Source organism: Gymnogyps californianus, chromosome Z (genome assembly GCF_018139145.2).
Source record: "Gymnogyps californianus isolate 813 chromosome Z, ASM1813914v2, whole genome shotgun sequence".
Lineage (NCBI taxonomy): Eukaryota > Metazoa > Chordata > Aves > Accipitriformes > Cathartidae > Gymnogyps > Gymnogyps californianus.
In genome coordinates, this window is record NC_059500.1 from 80,576,755 (window position 1) to 80,592,105 (window position 15,351).

The 15,351-nt window shown below is 53.1% G+C and overlaps 1 protein-coding gene across 1 annotated transcript in view; it reads left to right on the plus strand.

The window, feature by feature from the left end:
• Window positions 1-10,241: 10,241 nt before the first annotated feature.
• Window positions 10,242-15,351, plus strand: part of ARK2C (arkadia (RNF111) C-terminal like ring finger ubiquitin ligase 2C) — a 47,441-nt gene continuing 42,331 nt past the window's right edge. Inside the window, exon 1 of the mRNA XM_050913456.1 lies at window positions 10,242-10,302. Coding sequence (XP_050769413.1) covers window positions 10,242-10,302 — 61 coding nt within the window. The remainder of the gene's footprint in view (window positions 10,303-15,351) is intronic.

Sequence of the window (15,351 nt, forward strand, 5' to 3'; positions counted from 1 at the left end):
TTCTTGGCTTTTGTGAAGCTTGAAAATACAAATTCTGGGTCTGGTGGTGGTTGTGGACGCCAGACCCAGGTTTTATTTCATGTATATCACCAGCTGAGGGAGAACAGCGCTATGGAGTTTGGCGCAGATGTGGAAAGATGAGAGCTGACGTATCTCCTGAATCATTTTTTCTCCATCACCAAGAGATACCCAGAGTCTTTGGACTTCAGGATACACCGAATAGAAAGCTTAAAATCTCTCCCGCGGCACTCAGCACATCCGTCGTGGCTCGGGCCGCTTTGCTTTGTAGGATCTGTCATTTCTGGGGCAATACGAGCACTGACAAAAGCTACCCAAACAGGTTAGATTTTGTATTGCTTTCCCTAGTTGCAATGCAGATTGATTTTTTTTTTTTTTTTTTTTTTTTTTCCTGAAAATTTAGTTTGTCTGCCTTCAAATGGGGACTGAAAGTGTTTTACTAAGTGGATTAATTCCCCAGTTCCTTGGAGAATCTGTAAATGGTGTCCTTTGCTGTGTCCATCCCCTCCATTTGCTGAAATACTACTTGTTTTCCCTCTCCTTTTTAGAGTCGTCGTTTGTGAATGTCAGCTGCTGTGGCTTTCTCCCCAGAGCATCACAGGGATGCAGTTTCCCTTCTGTCTGCAAAGGAAAGGAGCAGCACGCCTACAAAATGCAAACTTGCGATGGACAAACCCTGCATTTACTTTCATCTTTGGTGCAAATAAGGTGAACGCCCTCCTTTTATTGAAACTAAATAGCAATTGAGGATCCAACACCCCCAGGTCTACATCTTGATACCGGGGAGTTTATCAAAGTGTAAATGCATTCCTGAGAGTCCTTACGACTACTGATTCATAAATGCCCCTTGGAAGTTTTCTCTTGGAGCTGGTTAGTCATCTGGGTTTGCAATTCAGTTTAAAATTAGAATTGAGTGCCAGCTACTGGGAAGGAAGGATCTTTCAGACAGTAAATCTCGGGGCAAAGCTGGAGTGGGCAGGGGAAAACTGTCTGAAAGTTTAATTTCAGATAATTTTCTGCATTTACTAGCTGCATCGGCAGCTTTGGGTGAATCCAGGGCAACCACATCAGAGCTGGAAAAAGAAACAAGTAAGAGTCCCCTGTCAAATCCATTTTTCATTGCTGTAGGTGATGCAAATTGAATGCAGAACGCCTGGAGCCCTGACTGGTGCCTTTTCCAGGAGGGTTCTTACGCGTGCCTCTGACAAGATGCCATCTCGTACAGCTGAGGATCGCATTTGCTTTGTCCATGGCTTCATAGCATTGACAGCTTTTGGCTGGCCCGCGATCAAGGACACGCAAATCTTTCCCGTTTCCTTTCTGTCACGTCCTTGTGTGTCTACCTTAAACCTGACGTTACTGAACTCCAATGTCACGTCCATCACTCCGGCTCATCCGACCTCATCCACGTCTTCCAGTATTGACAGTGCTGCTGCACAACTCTGTGTGATCAGCAGTTTTTAGTAGAAATCTCCAACTCTATATGCCAAAGTCACTCATAAAAATCGTGCCTTTCCATTGCTTCCTTGGAAATGCATCTTTTCTAACGTTACCACCGGCAGATTTAATTATCTGCCTCCTAAAATATTCTTGATTTTCCCCCCATCATTACAACTACAGCCCTCTGGATGCCCCAGTGTTTGGCAGCATGGGCCTCCAGGGGAGGCTGCCATTTCGAAGCAGGGCACATTCAAATCTCCTCTCCGGGGTTGTAGATACACAGGAGATGTTTATCGGTGCTGTTACGAGCTGGCAGTGGTCCTGTAAACCCAAAGAGGAGCTTTTGAGTCAGAGGTGGTTGGGCTGGAGTGATGCTTTTAAGATCCTAATGGGAAATGTGTCACTTGCGTTATGTGTTCTCACTCAAAGCTCATCTTACCTGGCACGGGATATGACAGAGATTCATGAAGGGGTAATTTTCTTGCTTTTCCACATGATTACACTTCCCATTCAGGTCCATTTATTCACACTCTCCCTGGACCGCATGTGACAAAACCACCGAATAAAAATACCCCTGACAGGAGCTCTGCCAGTTACAAATCACCGGCCGAGCACTTCGGATCTATTTTCTGACATCTCACTAACACCTCCCTTCTGCTAACGTTTTACAGCTCTAATGGGACCCACCGTCTGCAGGAAGACCCAAGGCGAAGCTCTCTGTGATGCGGCGACGCGCTGGAAACCACCTCGACTGGGCTTTCCTTCTTCTCTTGGTCAGCAGCACGTCCCCGAGAGGAGGATAACCCCTCCTCGTCTCTGTATTGCTCAGAGCAGCAAGAGGGAAGGACACCCTAAGAAAGTCATTTTGCGCTTAAATAAAGCAGTGATGTGGGTTAATGAATAGATTTGGGCAAAGCGGTGGTTCTTCTGAGCATGCGGGCTTGGCTCTGGAAGGTGAGGGACTGCACTTGCTCAGCTTCCCATCTCCGTTGCATGGGAGCGGGGAACGATGGAGGCATCCTCACAACGCGGGGTACCAAGGAGGATGGGACCCATGGGAGTGGGACGTCATCGAGGGCAGCTGGTGGGTGACTCCTTAACTGCTCCTCCAGCTTTGCCTCTTGCTTCTGGAGGAGATCCCCAACCCCTGGGCAGAAGGGTCATCTCCAGCACGGTGGAGTGATGCGGCCAAAACCTCGGCTTGTAAACACATCCCTGGTGGGGATGGTCTCTGATTTTCTCAGCGAAGGTGGGAGACGGGCCCTACCTGTCTATGAGATGCATCCCAAGGAGGAAAAACCGCAGGTCTGGGTATTTTGTCAAATCATTTTTGTTTCTGACAGTTCTTTATGTGCGCTGGGTCTTTTCTTGGATTGTTAGTGTCACATTTCCAATCCCATGCTGAACATTAGGCTGGACAGGCAGTGATGGGAGCTCACCTCAGTCTGTGGAAGGACCAGAGCTCTTCAGAGAACTGTTTTCAGCTCCAGACAGGTAAGAGATGGAGATTATCTGGACAAAATCCTGGCGGACAATCAGACATGGGAGCACCAGCTTGTAGAAACACCCCCGTTTCTGTGCTTTGCCTGACCAGCCTCCCAAATACCTCTCATTAAAAGAAGTCCCTGAAATGATGAAGAATCCAATCACTGGGAGTCGCTATGTGTCCACAAACCATGTCTGGCCCGGGAAAAGCCAGACACGGGAGCCAGGAGCGCGTAGGGGAAGCAGTGTATATACGGTACGACCTTCCCCAGGTACTCGGGGCCAGGCGGAGGTCTGCTCCGACAACTCTAGGACGTACTAAATAACCAGACGCTCAACCCATCCCTTAACACCTAACACAATCTCGTGGCTTTTTGGTGTCTGTTGGCTCCAGGGAGGTGTGAAGCTGCTCAAATGATCATGCATTACTTAGGCTGGAGCGAGTAAGCAGATGCCTTCCCTTGAATAATTGAAGACTGGGTGTTTACCTGTGCCGATGCGCTCGTTTGCCATGGGTGTGTTGTAGATGTATTCTTGATGACGAGCATCAGACAGCCCTAATACAGCCCTCGGGCTCCTCTTGTGCAACCAAGCCTATGCCACCACCTCAGATCCTGACATGTGATGCCTGGGACGTGATTAAGGGACCGGAGAGCGGCGTGCTGTCCCTCCGCTGCTGCAGGGAGATACAAAACTGCTCTCAATATTGTTCTTCGTTCAGCTGGATTTTATTTTTTCCATCTTATTTTCGTCAGTCGGGGTGGGTTCCCCCATGGGTTCCCCCTAGGTTTGAAGACCACCGTCCCCTGCAGAGGTGGGGAGATGGGTGCAGGTGGCTTTTGGGGTAACCCAGGGCAGACTCAAACCATTAGAAGTCAACAGTGGGAAGGGGAAGAGCAGGCTGGATGTTTAAGACACCCAGAGCAGAAGACAAAACACAGTGAGTAAATTCTAATGAAAAGAGGGATAACTTCAAAAGGCAGCTCACAGCATGTCTCGGACAAGACTTGGCGAGTTGAAAACGCTGTTGAGTTCATCTCCTCCATTGCCAAAGGAGAAGGAGCCCCTGGTGCACACCTGACCGTCTTCCACACCTCCTGAGAGCGTTTGAGGAGCTTTTCTGTGGCTGGGATGCTGCTAAAACATAGTCTCAGGCCATTAAAAACCCCATCCCACTTGGAGCTGCGGAACCACTGGCTCCTTGCACAATCTCTCCTTCCTCTAGCTGCTTGTTAAGAGGAAGAATTAGGGCAATTTTTAAAGCAGTCTGTCGTGGTTTAACCCCAGTCAGCAACTCTGTCCCAGCCGAAACCAGGACACAGTCCCACCTGGGCATGGCACAAGGCAGGGAGCACGCTTTCCAGGAGGGTCTGAGCTCCCTGCCAGCCAAAAAAAATGTTGTTATAACGCTTTATACCCCGGTAAGCAGCAGCACCGCATGCTACAGCCAAGTTTTCGGAGGGGTAATGCTGAGCTCCCTCATCCTTCGATGGCCAATGTGAGGTCTTGCCCTGGACCAGCACTCCCAGCTTGTGCAGGGGTATAGCAAAACTCTAAAATGCTCCGAAAAGTTCTCAAAAATGCCTCAAAATTAGCTTTACACCCGCATCCTCCCCTTCCCCGTGCCCCAGGGAGGAATCCCCTCAATTCCTGGTGCTCCAGGCTCAGCCTGACCCACTCCCAGCCCCACAGAAAAGCTGGGAGAGGGAGGGCGTGGATGGAGGTGAGGGCTCTCAGCAGCACCTAGTCTGCAAAGGAGGTAATATTCATGATTTTTAATGCAATTTGGCCACCGACATTTTAGCTTAGAAAGCTCGGGCTGGGAACAGCCCGTGGGAAGGCACTAGATGGCACCAAAGCCGGAGGATACGGGCTCCGGGCTGCCATCGCACCCTCCGCTGAGTCCCCCAGAATGGGAGAAAGTGTCCCCAAAAACAGGCGAAAAGGCTTGCGGCTGTGAAAAGACCACATTTTTTTTGTTTTCCTGACCACGCTGGACTCAGTCGCCTTGGCCAGACCCTGCCCATGCAGCCAGCATCCATCCCATGGCAGGGAAACGGCCCCAGGAAGAGCAAAAGAAATCGAATCACCCGGACGTTAACGCCGAAATTAAATTACCCAGCTGTGATTTCAAGGTAATTAATCACCGACGGGTCCGACGGAGGGTCGTTTCTCCGGGTTTCCAGCCCGGGATCTGGGAATGCAGGCAGGGGTCGTCGACTTTGCCTTATTTTTGGTTAGTGCAAAGCCACCCTGAGAGCAAGGAGCGGATTTCACAGACAAAATATTGCAACGCCCTTGATTAGTGATAGAAACTGCGGAGTTTAGCAGCAGGGCTGCTGCCGAGCGTGTTGCCGGGAGAGGGCTTTCCTTTCGCCCCGACTCTCGCACCGGCCGCGGTTGCATCCCAAAGCCACTGGCGGGATGCTGGGATGGGGAGAGCATCAGCGGGACCAGCAAGGAAAACACACCAAAACCTCTGCTCCCCAAAAATGCAGGATGGAGGAGGAAGGATGGGTTTTGGGTCATTCTTCTTGAAAAAGGGTGATGCGAAATATGCTAAAGCCCAATCCCTGCCTGCTCCGTAGGGCGCACAGGGTCGATGTCGAGGACGTGCAGTTAAAAGTATAATTCAAAGGAAGCATTTAATCAGCCCAATATCCCGCTCCGAACTCACTGCAGCAAAACATCACCAGCTCCCGTTTTGCAACGACTACCACGTGTCAGAAAAATGACTTTATTTTGTAAGCTGCCGTACCCGTGCAAACGGAGAATGAAACTCCTCGAAGCAAAATAATTCCGTTCTAGCAAAATGATGAGACGTAAATGGGGGCATCGCAACCCCTTGTCCCCCTTTGCCGCAATAAATTGTGATCCCTCTTAAACAAGCTCAGGAGGGCACTGGGTGGGCACTGGGTCCATCCGAGCAGCTGTGAGGTCCTGAAAATCCCCGCTTTCAGGGGAAGAGGAAAAACCGCCTCCTGCTTTCCTCCGGAGAAAGTCCCGGGCCGCATATCTGAAATCTGCTCTGGCGAAACAGGGGCACGGTGTTTTCTTTGTCGCCTCCCAAATCGCTGCTCTTTGGATGTGACGTTTTCACCCATTTCCTTCTTTTATCCCTACGAAACTGGAAATGGTTCATTTTAAGCAAATGCATAATGATTTTCTTCTACCTTGCCTCTCTTTTTTTTTTGGAGAAAATAAAAAAAGAAAGGGGGTAGAAGGCAGAAGAGAGAAAATTATAGGGCGGCGGAAAATAAAGGAGCCAAATAACCACAGATTAAACGTCAGTGTAAATAAATCTCAGAGAGCCCTTTCATGAACCAGGAGCCCCCCACTTTCTGGCTCCCCACCTGGGTTTAGGGTTGCTGTCGCTCCCAGGCACAGCGCGACGCTATGGTGTTTGCTGGAGAGCCTTCTCCTCCCTTTTCATTCTTTCTCCATCCAGTCTTCATTTTGCCTTTAATTTTTCCACCGTCACTTTTCCCTGTAGGTTCTTCTCTTCAGTGCTGGTCTCCCAAGCCCAAGAGGCTTTTTGTGTCCCCCCCCACCTAAGACTTGAGACCCTGAAAACCCCAGACTTGTTCTTCTCCATGGGATTTGTAAGACCCACCACCCTTCCCACCACCCTTGCCCTCGAAGCACCACCAAAGATCCAGCCATGGCTGTGTTATATCACCATTGACATCAAGACGTGCTGCCAAGGAAATAATTCTCCAAAGAGCAGCTGAAGATCAGAAAATAATCAAAGCCTCAGACCGTCGTCTAGCAAAGAGATCACACCGTCCACATGCTGCATCCCTACCAGGAGCGAGGCATCCGATCTTTTCATGCCATCAATCCCATTGCTCCCCATCCTGCCATAAAATGGCCTCTGGGGGTGCGAGATGTCCTTCCTGAGCAAACCATGGCTTCAAAACTGCTGGAAAAAAGCCCTTCACTGGGGCTTTTCCACTGTCCTGCTAGAGGTCGGCCAAAAAACCCCAAGTTTGAAGGAAATTGGCTCATCAGTTTTTGAGCCGGTTGATCCCATCAGGACTTCCCAAAGGATTTCCCCCAGCTCGGTTTTGCAGAGAAGGTGAAAAATCCTGTATCCCATTGAAATTACCGAGGGCTTTAGGGTGGGCAGAGGGTGAATGCCAGGTCTGGCAACGAGCCGAGAGTCATGGTCACCCCCAGACCTGCCCAAGGATGGTGGCTGATGTGCCATACGTGCCCCAGAACTTCTCAACTGCTCTGTAGCACATTTACATTTATTGAATATCCTCCGTGCGCGCCTGGCTAAGGGGAGAAACCTTCCCCATGGGACCGAGGGGTGAGACATCCCCGGTGCCCTGATGCCTGTGCTGCAGCATCTCCAAAACATCTACTCCACAGGTACACCGGCGGCACGTGTGACATCCATGAGGCTGGGGGACATCACGTTCGAGAAGAATTTCACGGTGTTGATTTTTAAAGAGAGCTTGGGGCAAAAGTAGGAGGATGCCCCAAACTGGGGGTGCTGGGACCCCAAAAGCTGCACTGGGGGGACACCAACAGGCACCGGCCATGCGGGCAGGAGGAAGCCAAGGGCTAATTTTAACGTCAACCTGTGCCTGCGGCATCTGCGTGACATGCAAAGCCCCTGCGACGGATCGGGTGTCCCGGGGGTGGGGGGGGAGAGTGTGCACGGATGAAAAGCAACAGCAGCGAGGGCTGAGCCCCGCGAAATACCCGTGACAACTGCCGTGGTGGGGCCGGGGCCACGGGAGCAGCTGCCCGAGGCAACCGGAGCTGGCGGTGCGGCTGCAGCCCCCGGCCCGGGGCCAGCGGCGGTCTCAGGGGACCACGGAAGGGACATCGGGGTGCTTTGCAGGGTCCGTGCACGTCCTGGGAGTACCCCGGGGCCCGTCCTGCAGCCGTCACGGTGGGGACGGACGAGTGGAGACAAGGTGGAAATCTCTCCTTGGTTGATTCACGCGTGGGTTTGGTTACATTACACCTTCCAGGCTTTTTAGCGCTTAAAGAAGTGTCCCTTTGTAGGATGTGTTTAATACAGCGAGCTCAAGCAGATCACACTTTGCTGCTGGGAACGATTTCTCGCCACTGGTAGAAATGGGTGGAAAGCGGTAATTTTTCCATGCTGCACCACAAACGGGGCACGGGAAGCGTGTCGTTACAGCATAAGCATGGGAAAAAAAAAATAAAACAAGTTTGCTCCTCCCTTGGAAATATTTGTGCTGGTGGGACGACGTGTGCTACCTGCAAATACGGAGCGTTGCAGATCCGGGGCTGGCTGAGCTGCGGTGCGGGCATCGCTCAGAGAAGCACGGTGACAGCGGGGGGGACAAGGTCCACCAGCCTTTCCCTGCCAAAAACCCTCCTGGAGTCGGCGCAGCCTCTTGGGAGCCATTGAGGAGGGCAAGGCAGGAGGGAAAATCCAAACTGGGATGCAATCGGGTGGGCACTGGGAGGCAGCGGGCACCCGGGACTTTTCCTGCTCCCGTCTGAGGGGAGCTCGGCGCAGCAGCGGTGTGTAAACTCACCCAAAAAAGCCCTTTTGGGTGGACGTCACAGCTCTGAAGCAGGCAGCGAGGGCACGCAGGCAGCTGTCCCCGCTGCCTGCGGATCAAGTTAATCCTTCCCACGCTGGGCCGGCATCTGCCCTCAGGCTGTGGGGCTGAGAGGGAAAGGGTTAAACAGATCCAGGTTGTCGAGTCCCGGTTTTAATTCAGATCAGGAACAAAACAACCCCGCAAAATAAACCCAACGCCAAACCCAACGCAATAATCCAGGCGAACAAATCCGTCGCACGTATACGTTAGGAAGCTGCCGAGCGCTTAAACCCGCCAGATGCACGGGATGGATAAAGCTAAGCGGGGATTAAGGGGGCTCCCCACGGCGGGACAGCGGCCGGCAGCGTTGGGGGGGGAAGCGCGGCAAAAACAACGCCTGGCCTGGCCAGGGTGGGAAGGCCACCGAAAAATCGGTTTGCAGCAAGGTAAAATGCTTCCTGGGACCCTGCGCCCTGAGAGAACCCCTCCTGCACAACGGGGTCTTTCCCACTTCATTAAAACAGTTTTAAATGAACAGGGATGAGCTTCTGGTTGTTGTGGGTTTTTTTTTGGGGGGGGGGAATTGTCCTTCTTTAAGCCATAGGAGTTCTTTGCCCCATGAGGAGGGTGCTCCGAGCCCTGTGGGGTTTCCGTGAGCTCTCTGCATCCCTGCAGGCTCAGCCGGAGCCATTTTAGGTCAGCGATGCCCCAACGAATAAGTTCTGTCAGTAACTGGGGCGTCAACACAATAGGCCACTGTGTCACCCGCGGGGACGGGGACAGGGACAGGGACAGAGACGAGCCCCTCTGCACTCCTGTGGCCGGTGCCATCCTCTGCTTCGGGCCCGACTCAACGTGTGTTTCCCATACGTGCCACGGCCAGGCGTGTCAGCACGGGCTGTGGTGCGGAGGGAAGTATGGAGGGGTGTGCCTCTGGAGGGGAGAGCAGGGCTGTGGCCCCCGGGCTGCCATGCGTGCTGGCTGCTGGCCTCAGGGGGTGCGTGCCCATGTTTTGTGGGTGAGTATGTGTGGCTGCACACCTGTTTGCATGTACACGTGTGTGCACGTGTGCGTGCCTCTGTAGCTGCACATGTGCATGGGACTGTGTGTATACGGTGTGTGCCATGTATCTGTGCCTGTGCGTGCATGTGTGCATGCATGCTGACGTGCATGCACGTGCCCGAGTACGTGTGTGCCTGTTTGTGCATGCGTGCCTGTGTGTGCATATGCACCTGTATGCACACGCATGTGTGCCTGTGCCTACGTGTGCGGGGCACGTGTGCACGTGCCTGCTTGGGCACGTGCGTGCAAATGCATGCACACATGCACACGTGCACGCGCACATCTGTGTACGCCCGCGTGCAGACGTGCATGCTGTGCGTGCGCGTGAGCACACGCGTGTACATGCACGCACCCGCGTGCCCGGCCACCGCCGCGCAGCTGCGCGCGCGCGCGTGCGCGTGCCCGCCTACGCGCGGCCGCCCCTGCGGCTGCGCGCCCGCCGCCCCTCCCCGCGCCCGCCGCCCGGCTTGCGCCCGCCCCGCCCTCTCGCCCTCCCGTCGTCGCCTATTGGCCGGTGAGTCGGTCGGAGGGGGTGGGGGCGAGGCGTGGCGCGGCGGCAGGGCGGGGCGGCCGGCGGTCGGCGCGCTGCCATTGGCGGCGGGCGCCTTTGTGTGCCGGCGGAGCGGGCGGCCGCCACTCGCCGCCGCGTCGGAGGGGCCGGCGGGACCGGGCCGCGCCGCGCCGCGCCACAAAGGCCGCAGCATGGTCCTGGTGCACGTCGGCTACCTGGTGCTGCCCGTCTTCGGCTCCGTGCGCAACAGAGGTACCGCGCCGTGCGCGGGGGCCGCGGGTTCGCGTCCCGGGGCCGCTCTGCGCGGGGAGGGGGGCGGCGGGAGTGTGTGTGTGTGTGGTGTGTGTGTGTGTGTGCGGGCGGGGGCCGCGGCTGGGCGCGTATGGCTGCGCACCACCCCGCCCGCCCGGCGAGCTCGGCCCGGGCTCCGGGTCCCCCCGGCAGGAGGAGGGGTGCCGCTCCCCACCCCCCACCCCCCCCCCCCAGCACCGCGATCTCAGCGTGCGATCAGGTCGGCGCTTGGGGCGAGCCCGCCTCGCTCCGCGGGCGCGCAGAGCTCCGCGCCCCCCCCCCTCCCAGCCCCCAGCAGTGCCCGTTGTGGGGGTTCCCCCCCCACCCCCCCCTTTCCGCCCCCCTCCCCGGGGCCGCCCCGGCGCCCGCCGCTTGCCCAGCTCCCGCCTGCACCTCCAGCCTGTGCTTCGGTAGATCCATTTGCCTTTTTTAGTTTTTAAATTTTATTTTATTTTTTAATTTAAACCTCCCCCCCCTACACCCACTCCCCCCCCCGTCTCGCCGTGTAGCGTAGCCACCAGGCCATTTCAGCGTAGCTGTAGACGATAACAGCCATTTTTGTACCTTCATCCTGTTTAGCTGAGTACATTGCACTGTAAATTCCTGTTAAGTGGATTCATTTTGCTGTGGTCGTTGGGCGCAGAGTCTCCTGAGGAGCTTGGGGGGGGGGGGGGGGGCAAACGCCCCCCAATTGCGGCCGAAAACCCCTCGAAAAAATTAAATTGGGGAGGGGAAATCCGGCAAGGAAACGCAATTGGCCTCAATTCCAAAAATAAAACTGGAAAAGACTTGGAGAGTAAGATCTGTGATTAAACAGGGGCTAAAATACCCCCCCAAAAGCTGCTGGCCGGCGCTGGCGAGAGTCGCCCGCAATGGGGTGCAGCATCCCTGTCCCCGGCGGCGGTGACACCGCTGCCGGCAGCTGTCCCCCGTGGGCGCCCGCCCAGCCGCTCGCCCGGCCAGCCCCACGCTCCATCCCACCCGGCCCCCATCAGCCACAAGTGTCCCGTCCCACTAGCGCACCTCCGACGTGGCGAACGCCCCCCCTTAAAATTTGATTGCGGAAAGAGACGACTGGCAAAATGGTTTTCCATTAAACAGGGATAACATTTTTTTCTGCTGTGCTAAATTACTTCCTGTTCTTATTTTGTGGGTAATTTTCTGTATCGAATATCCTTTGGTTGTGTATCTTCACCTTTTTCTTGTACTAAAACTAAAGCATGGTCTGTATTTTTTTACATTACCTAGTTTCTGATGTAAATCTCTCTGTAGAGACATACCCTGCTGAAATGTAATGTGCTGTAGCCTATACATCTGCTCAGTGTACGCTGCTTTTGTTCTGTTGCCCTTCCATAGCATGGTGGGCCTTGCCTTTTTGTATTGTGTGCATGATGACATTGTTACACACGATTCCACTAATACTAATATACGATCTCTCAATAAAGAAACTAGTTTTCCTATATTAACCTAGTGTGCTTTTTCTATTGCTGTTTTCCCATTTATTGTCGTATCCTGCTGTTTAGATTTTTTCCTTGCTTTCCCTCATCGTGAGGTTTGAGTGAGTGGATTTTTTTTCCCCGTAGTGCAGATATGGGGGCTTTTTTAATACATATGGTTTTTTTTTTTCCCTCCTATCCCATATCTACCCTCAGCATTAGTCTGTGTGTACATACTCCCTAGATGCACAGTCCGTATTACCGTTGTGCTGATGCAGAATTCTGTTTTACCGCAGAATAGCCAAAAAAAAAAAAAGGTGTATAAATCCAAGCCCTCATTATTAATCAAAAGGATAGATATTTGATGAAGGGTTTGCCGCTTATTTCATTCTAGTTACAACATTACACATTCCGTACCAGACTGATACCAAAACGAGAGGGACAACCTCCGGATGGACTGGGGGGAATTATTATTTTTTTTTTTTTTAAACTCTGATTAACAAGAGGTAAATGAACCTTGGAGGGAAAAAAAAAGAAATATCCCTCTGATCTATTAGCTGTATATTTAAACATATACATATATGCGAGTGCCCTGCCCACCATCTGCTAGGCGAGAAGTTGCTGTGCCTCGGTCCCGCGGCGACTGGCACGCTATAAATATCTTCACTAGACCCCTGCAAGGCAGGGCTCATAAAACCATCCCAGCTGCTAATGTTGTAACTACATTTTTCCCGCTTGAAGCCTCCAGGCCCACCATCTTCTGAATAACCCGATTTGGTCAAAAGAGCAAACTGTGGGGTTGGGAGAAAGTCACCGGCAACCTTAAAATACTGGAAGCAGGGAGGGATGGACAACCAAATTGCGGTCAGCGAGCAATTTTGCTGCAGCTGCAAAGCGATAATACCGGTCACCTCTCCTTGTTCCTGCCGCCAGACCTCCTTTCCCAGGTCTGCAAAATGGTCCTGTAAAACCTCCCAATTTTGGCTTGGATGCCACCAGAAACTGAGGGAAGTCAGGGCTCCCGAAAGCAGGAGATGGGGCTGGGGCTGGGGGAGGCGGGGGAGCATCTTGTCTTGATCGCATTGCCACAGAAGGCGGGGGGAAGACACAGCATTGGTTATTTGTCTTTAACGAGAGGAAGACAAATTCAGCAGGTCGGTGGACCGCTAAAATTTCAAGAGGAGCCGCTAGCAAACAAAACAAAAGCAAGTGGCTCCGGCAACCCGCCCTGCCTTACCCCAGCATCCCTCGAAGAGACGCATCATTTTGCAAGGCCCTGCCTTTCCACCTGCCTCCTAGCTTTATCCTGAGTTTGGTTGTTTTTTTTTTTTTAAAAACATTTATTTATCATTTCCTTCTCCATATTTCCTTTTCCGTGTATCTCGATGACTGTTTGGCCATCCTGTTCCCCCCTGCCCCCTGTATGAGCACAAGCGGGTTGCCCCCCTGCTCCCCTCCTGGATGTAGTGTATGCTGTGGCCCTTTGTTCTCGTTCCATCCTCGCCCCGGGCCAGCGCTGGGCTCCGTGCGTGACACATGTCCCCATACGCATCCCGAGGAGGGAGGCTGTGCTGCTCGCTTGCATGAAGGGAGACATGCATGCCTGTTGGGGCTGATCATTTTCCAATGTGGTGATTTTTTTTTTTTTTTTTTTCCCCTTCTTTATTTTAGTTTTATTTTTTTAAATTCAACCCCCACCCCACGTGAGACAATGAGATTTGGGTTATGGCGTGGAAAAAAATGAATTCCTTTCCCCCCACCCTCTTCTACCCCTCCCCGAAACCCCGACACAGATAAACCCAGTCCCCTCTGAAACCCAGTTACCTCGCGCTATGGACACCTCCCGGCAGCAGCCCCTTTGTTAGGGGCGGCGGATTCACTGCAGCGAGCGTAATGACCCCCCAGATCTTACTCTGCAAATTAGCGCTGATACAGAGCAAAACCGTTTGGTCAATACACTCTGAGGGTACCTTGGTAATCTAATAATACAGAAAGCTGCTGGGTTAATGGCAACTGGTACTAAGCAATTTATCATCCGCATCATATTTTGACCTGTCTTGTTAGAAACACATTCTTACAAGAGGAAACATTTCCCCCACCTCCACCTCCCAGCCTTATTAGTCAGTAGCCACCAGGCTTTCATAGCTCATAATCCATCAAATACATCCACAATTTAATGACTTAATTCCTTTGACACTCCGAGTCTTGAAAAGCCACCTGGTACAAAGAAAATAATCTTTTTTTATTTTAGCATCGCGGGCTGAGGAAATCCAAGACGAGTCACGTGCTGGTGGTGCTGCTGTGGGTGTGGAGGCACATGCAGTGATTTCTATAAAGCCTATACATCTCTCCAGCCCCAACCTGTATTCCTGGGCTGCTTTAAATAACTTCTTTCAATAATAGGGAGACGGATAATCCCAAACACGGACAAAACGGGCTCTGAGATTCATTTATATAAGGGCGGTGTAAAGGTCTTCTACACATCTGCGTGCATTTAATGGTGCCAAATGGGAGCTGGACCGATCTGTCTCTCACACAGGGTTTGGGGTGCTGTCACAATTTCCATCCTTTTTAAGAAAAAGATAAACAAATAGTGGTCACATTTTGCTCATATATGGGGATTATCAGCAAAGTCTAATGAAAGCTGATCTGGATTTACCTTGCTGTGTGCGGATCTGGCCCCGCGGAAGTATGTCATTTAAGAACCGGTGAGTAGGTGCCCGAGCGAGGAAGCCAACGCGGCTGCGAAGCTGGGGCGCGGGGCGGGGGGAGGTTGGGGGGTGTTTGCCACAAAACCCGGGAGCTGCTCTGGTTGGGGAGGACGAGGCGGTGGGGACACAACGGGGACACAGTCCGGCATCGCTTGGTGCGTCCCAGACAGAGCGTGGGGTGCCAAACCGGGGGGCAAGATCCGTAGGCGCCAGGATGCTGCCATAACCGCCTCCGGCCTCGGTCCTCGCCGAGTCGCCGGTCTCGCGCCAAGTCCTCCTCCGTGAACCTCCTGGAAGGACTGTCCTAGAGTAAGTCTGAGCTTCCTTTTTCGTTGTTGTTGTTTTCAACCCTGCTCGTAATTTGGGGAGCACCTCGTTAGCTGAAAGGGGAGGACGGAGCACTGCTGGGGCAGGCGCGGGAGCCCCGTCCTCCCAAACCTGTAGGAGAAACCCCCCCAAGTGCCACGGGGAGCACGTGTGACATCCAAGACCGGCTCATCCCTCTCCACTGACCGGACGGAGGATGGTTGCAACCGCTGGAGGTGCAAGGGTGGAAGGAGAGGGGAGGATGGCTCTTTCGGGGGCTCTGCGGGGCACGACGCCGGGTAACGAGGGCACGGGCATCCCCTCCAGCCTGTTTTCATGCTGGTTTAAACCCAAACCGTGCGCTCAGGCTGCCTCGTGTCAAAAGTGGAAGGTCCGTATCTCTAGAGGTGTTCAAAAGGGGACACGTGCTGCAGCAGCTCAGCAGAGAAAAGCCTTTCACACCCTTAGCCTGGGAGCACTCGTTTTGGGAAGCATTAAATAAATGTGCCAGAAATGCAAGGGGAGACTTTGTAAAAAAGGTCTTCTCCTACATCTAG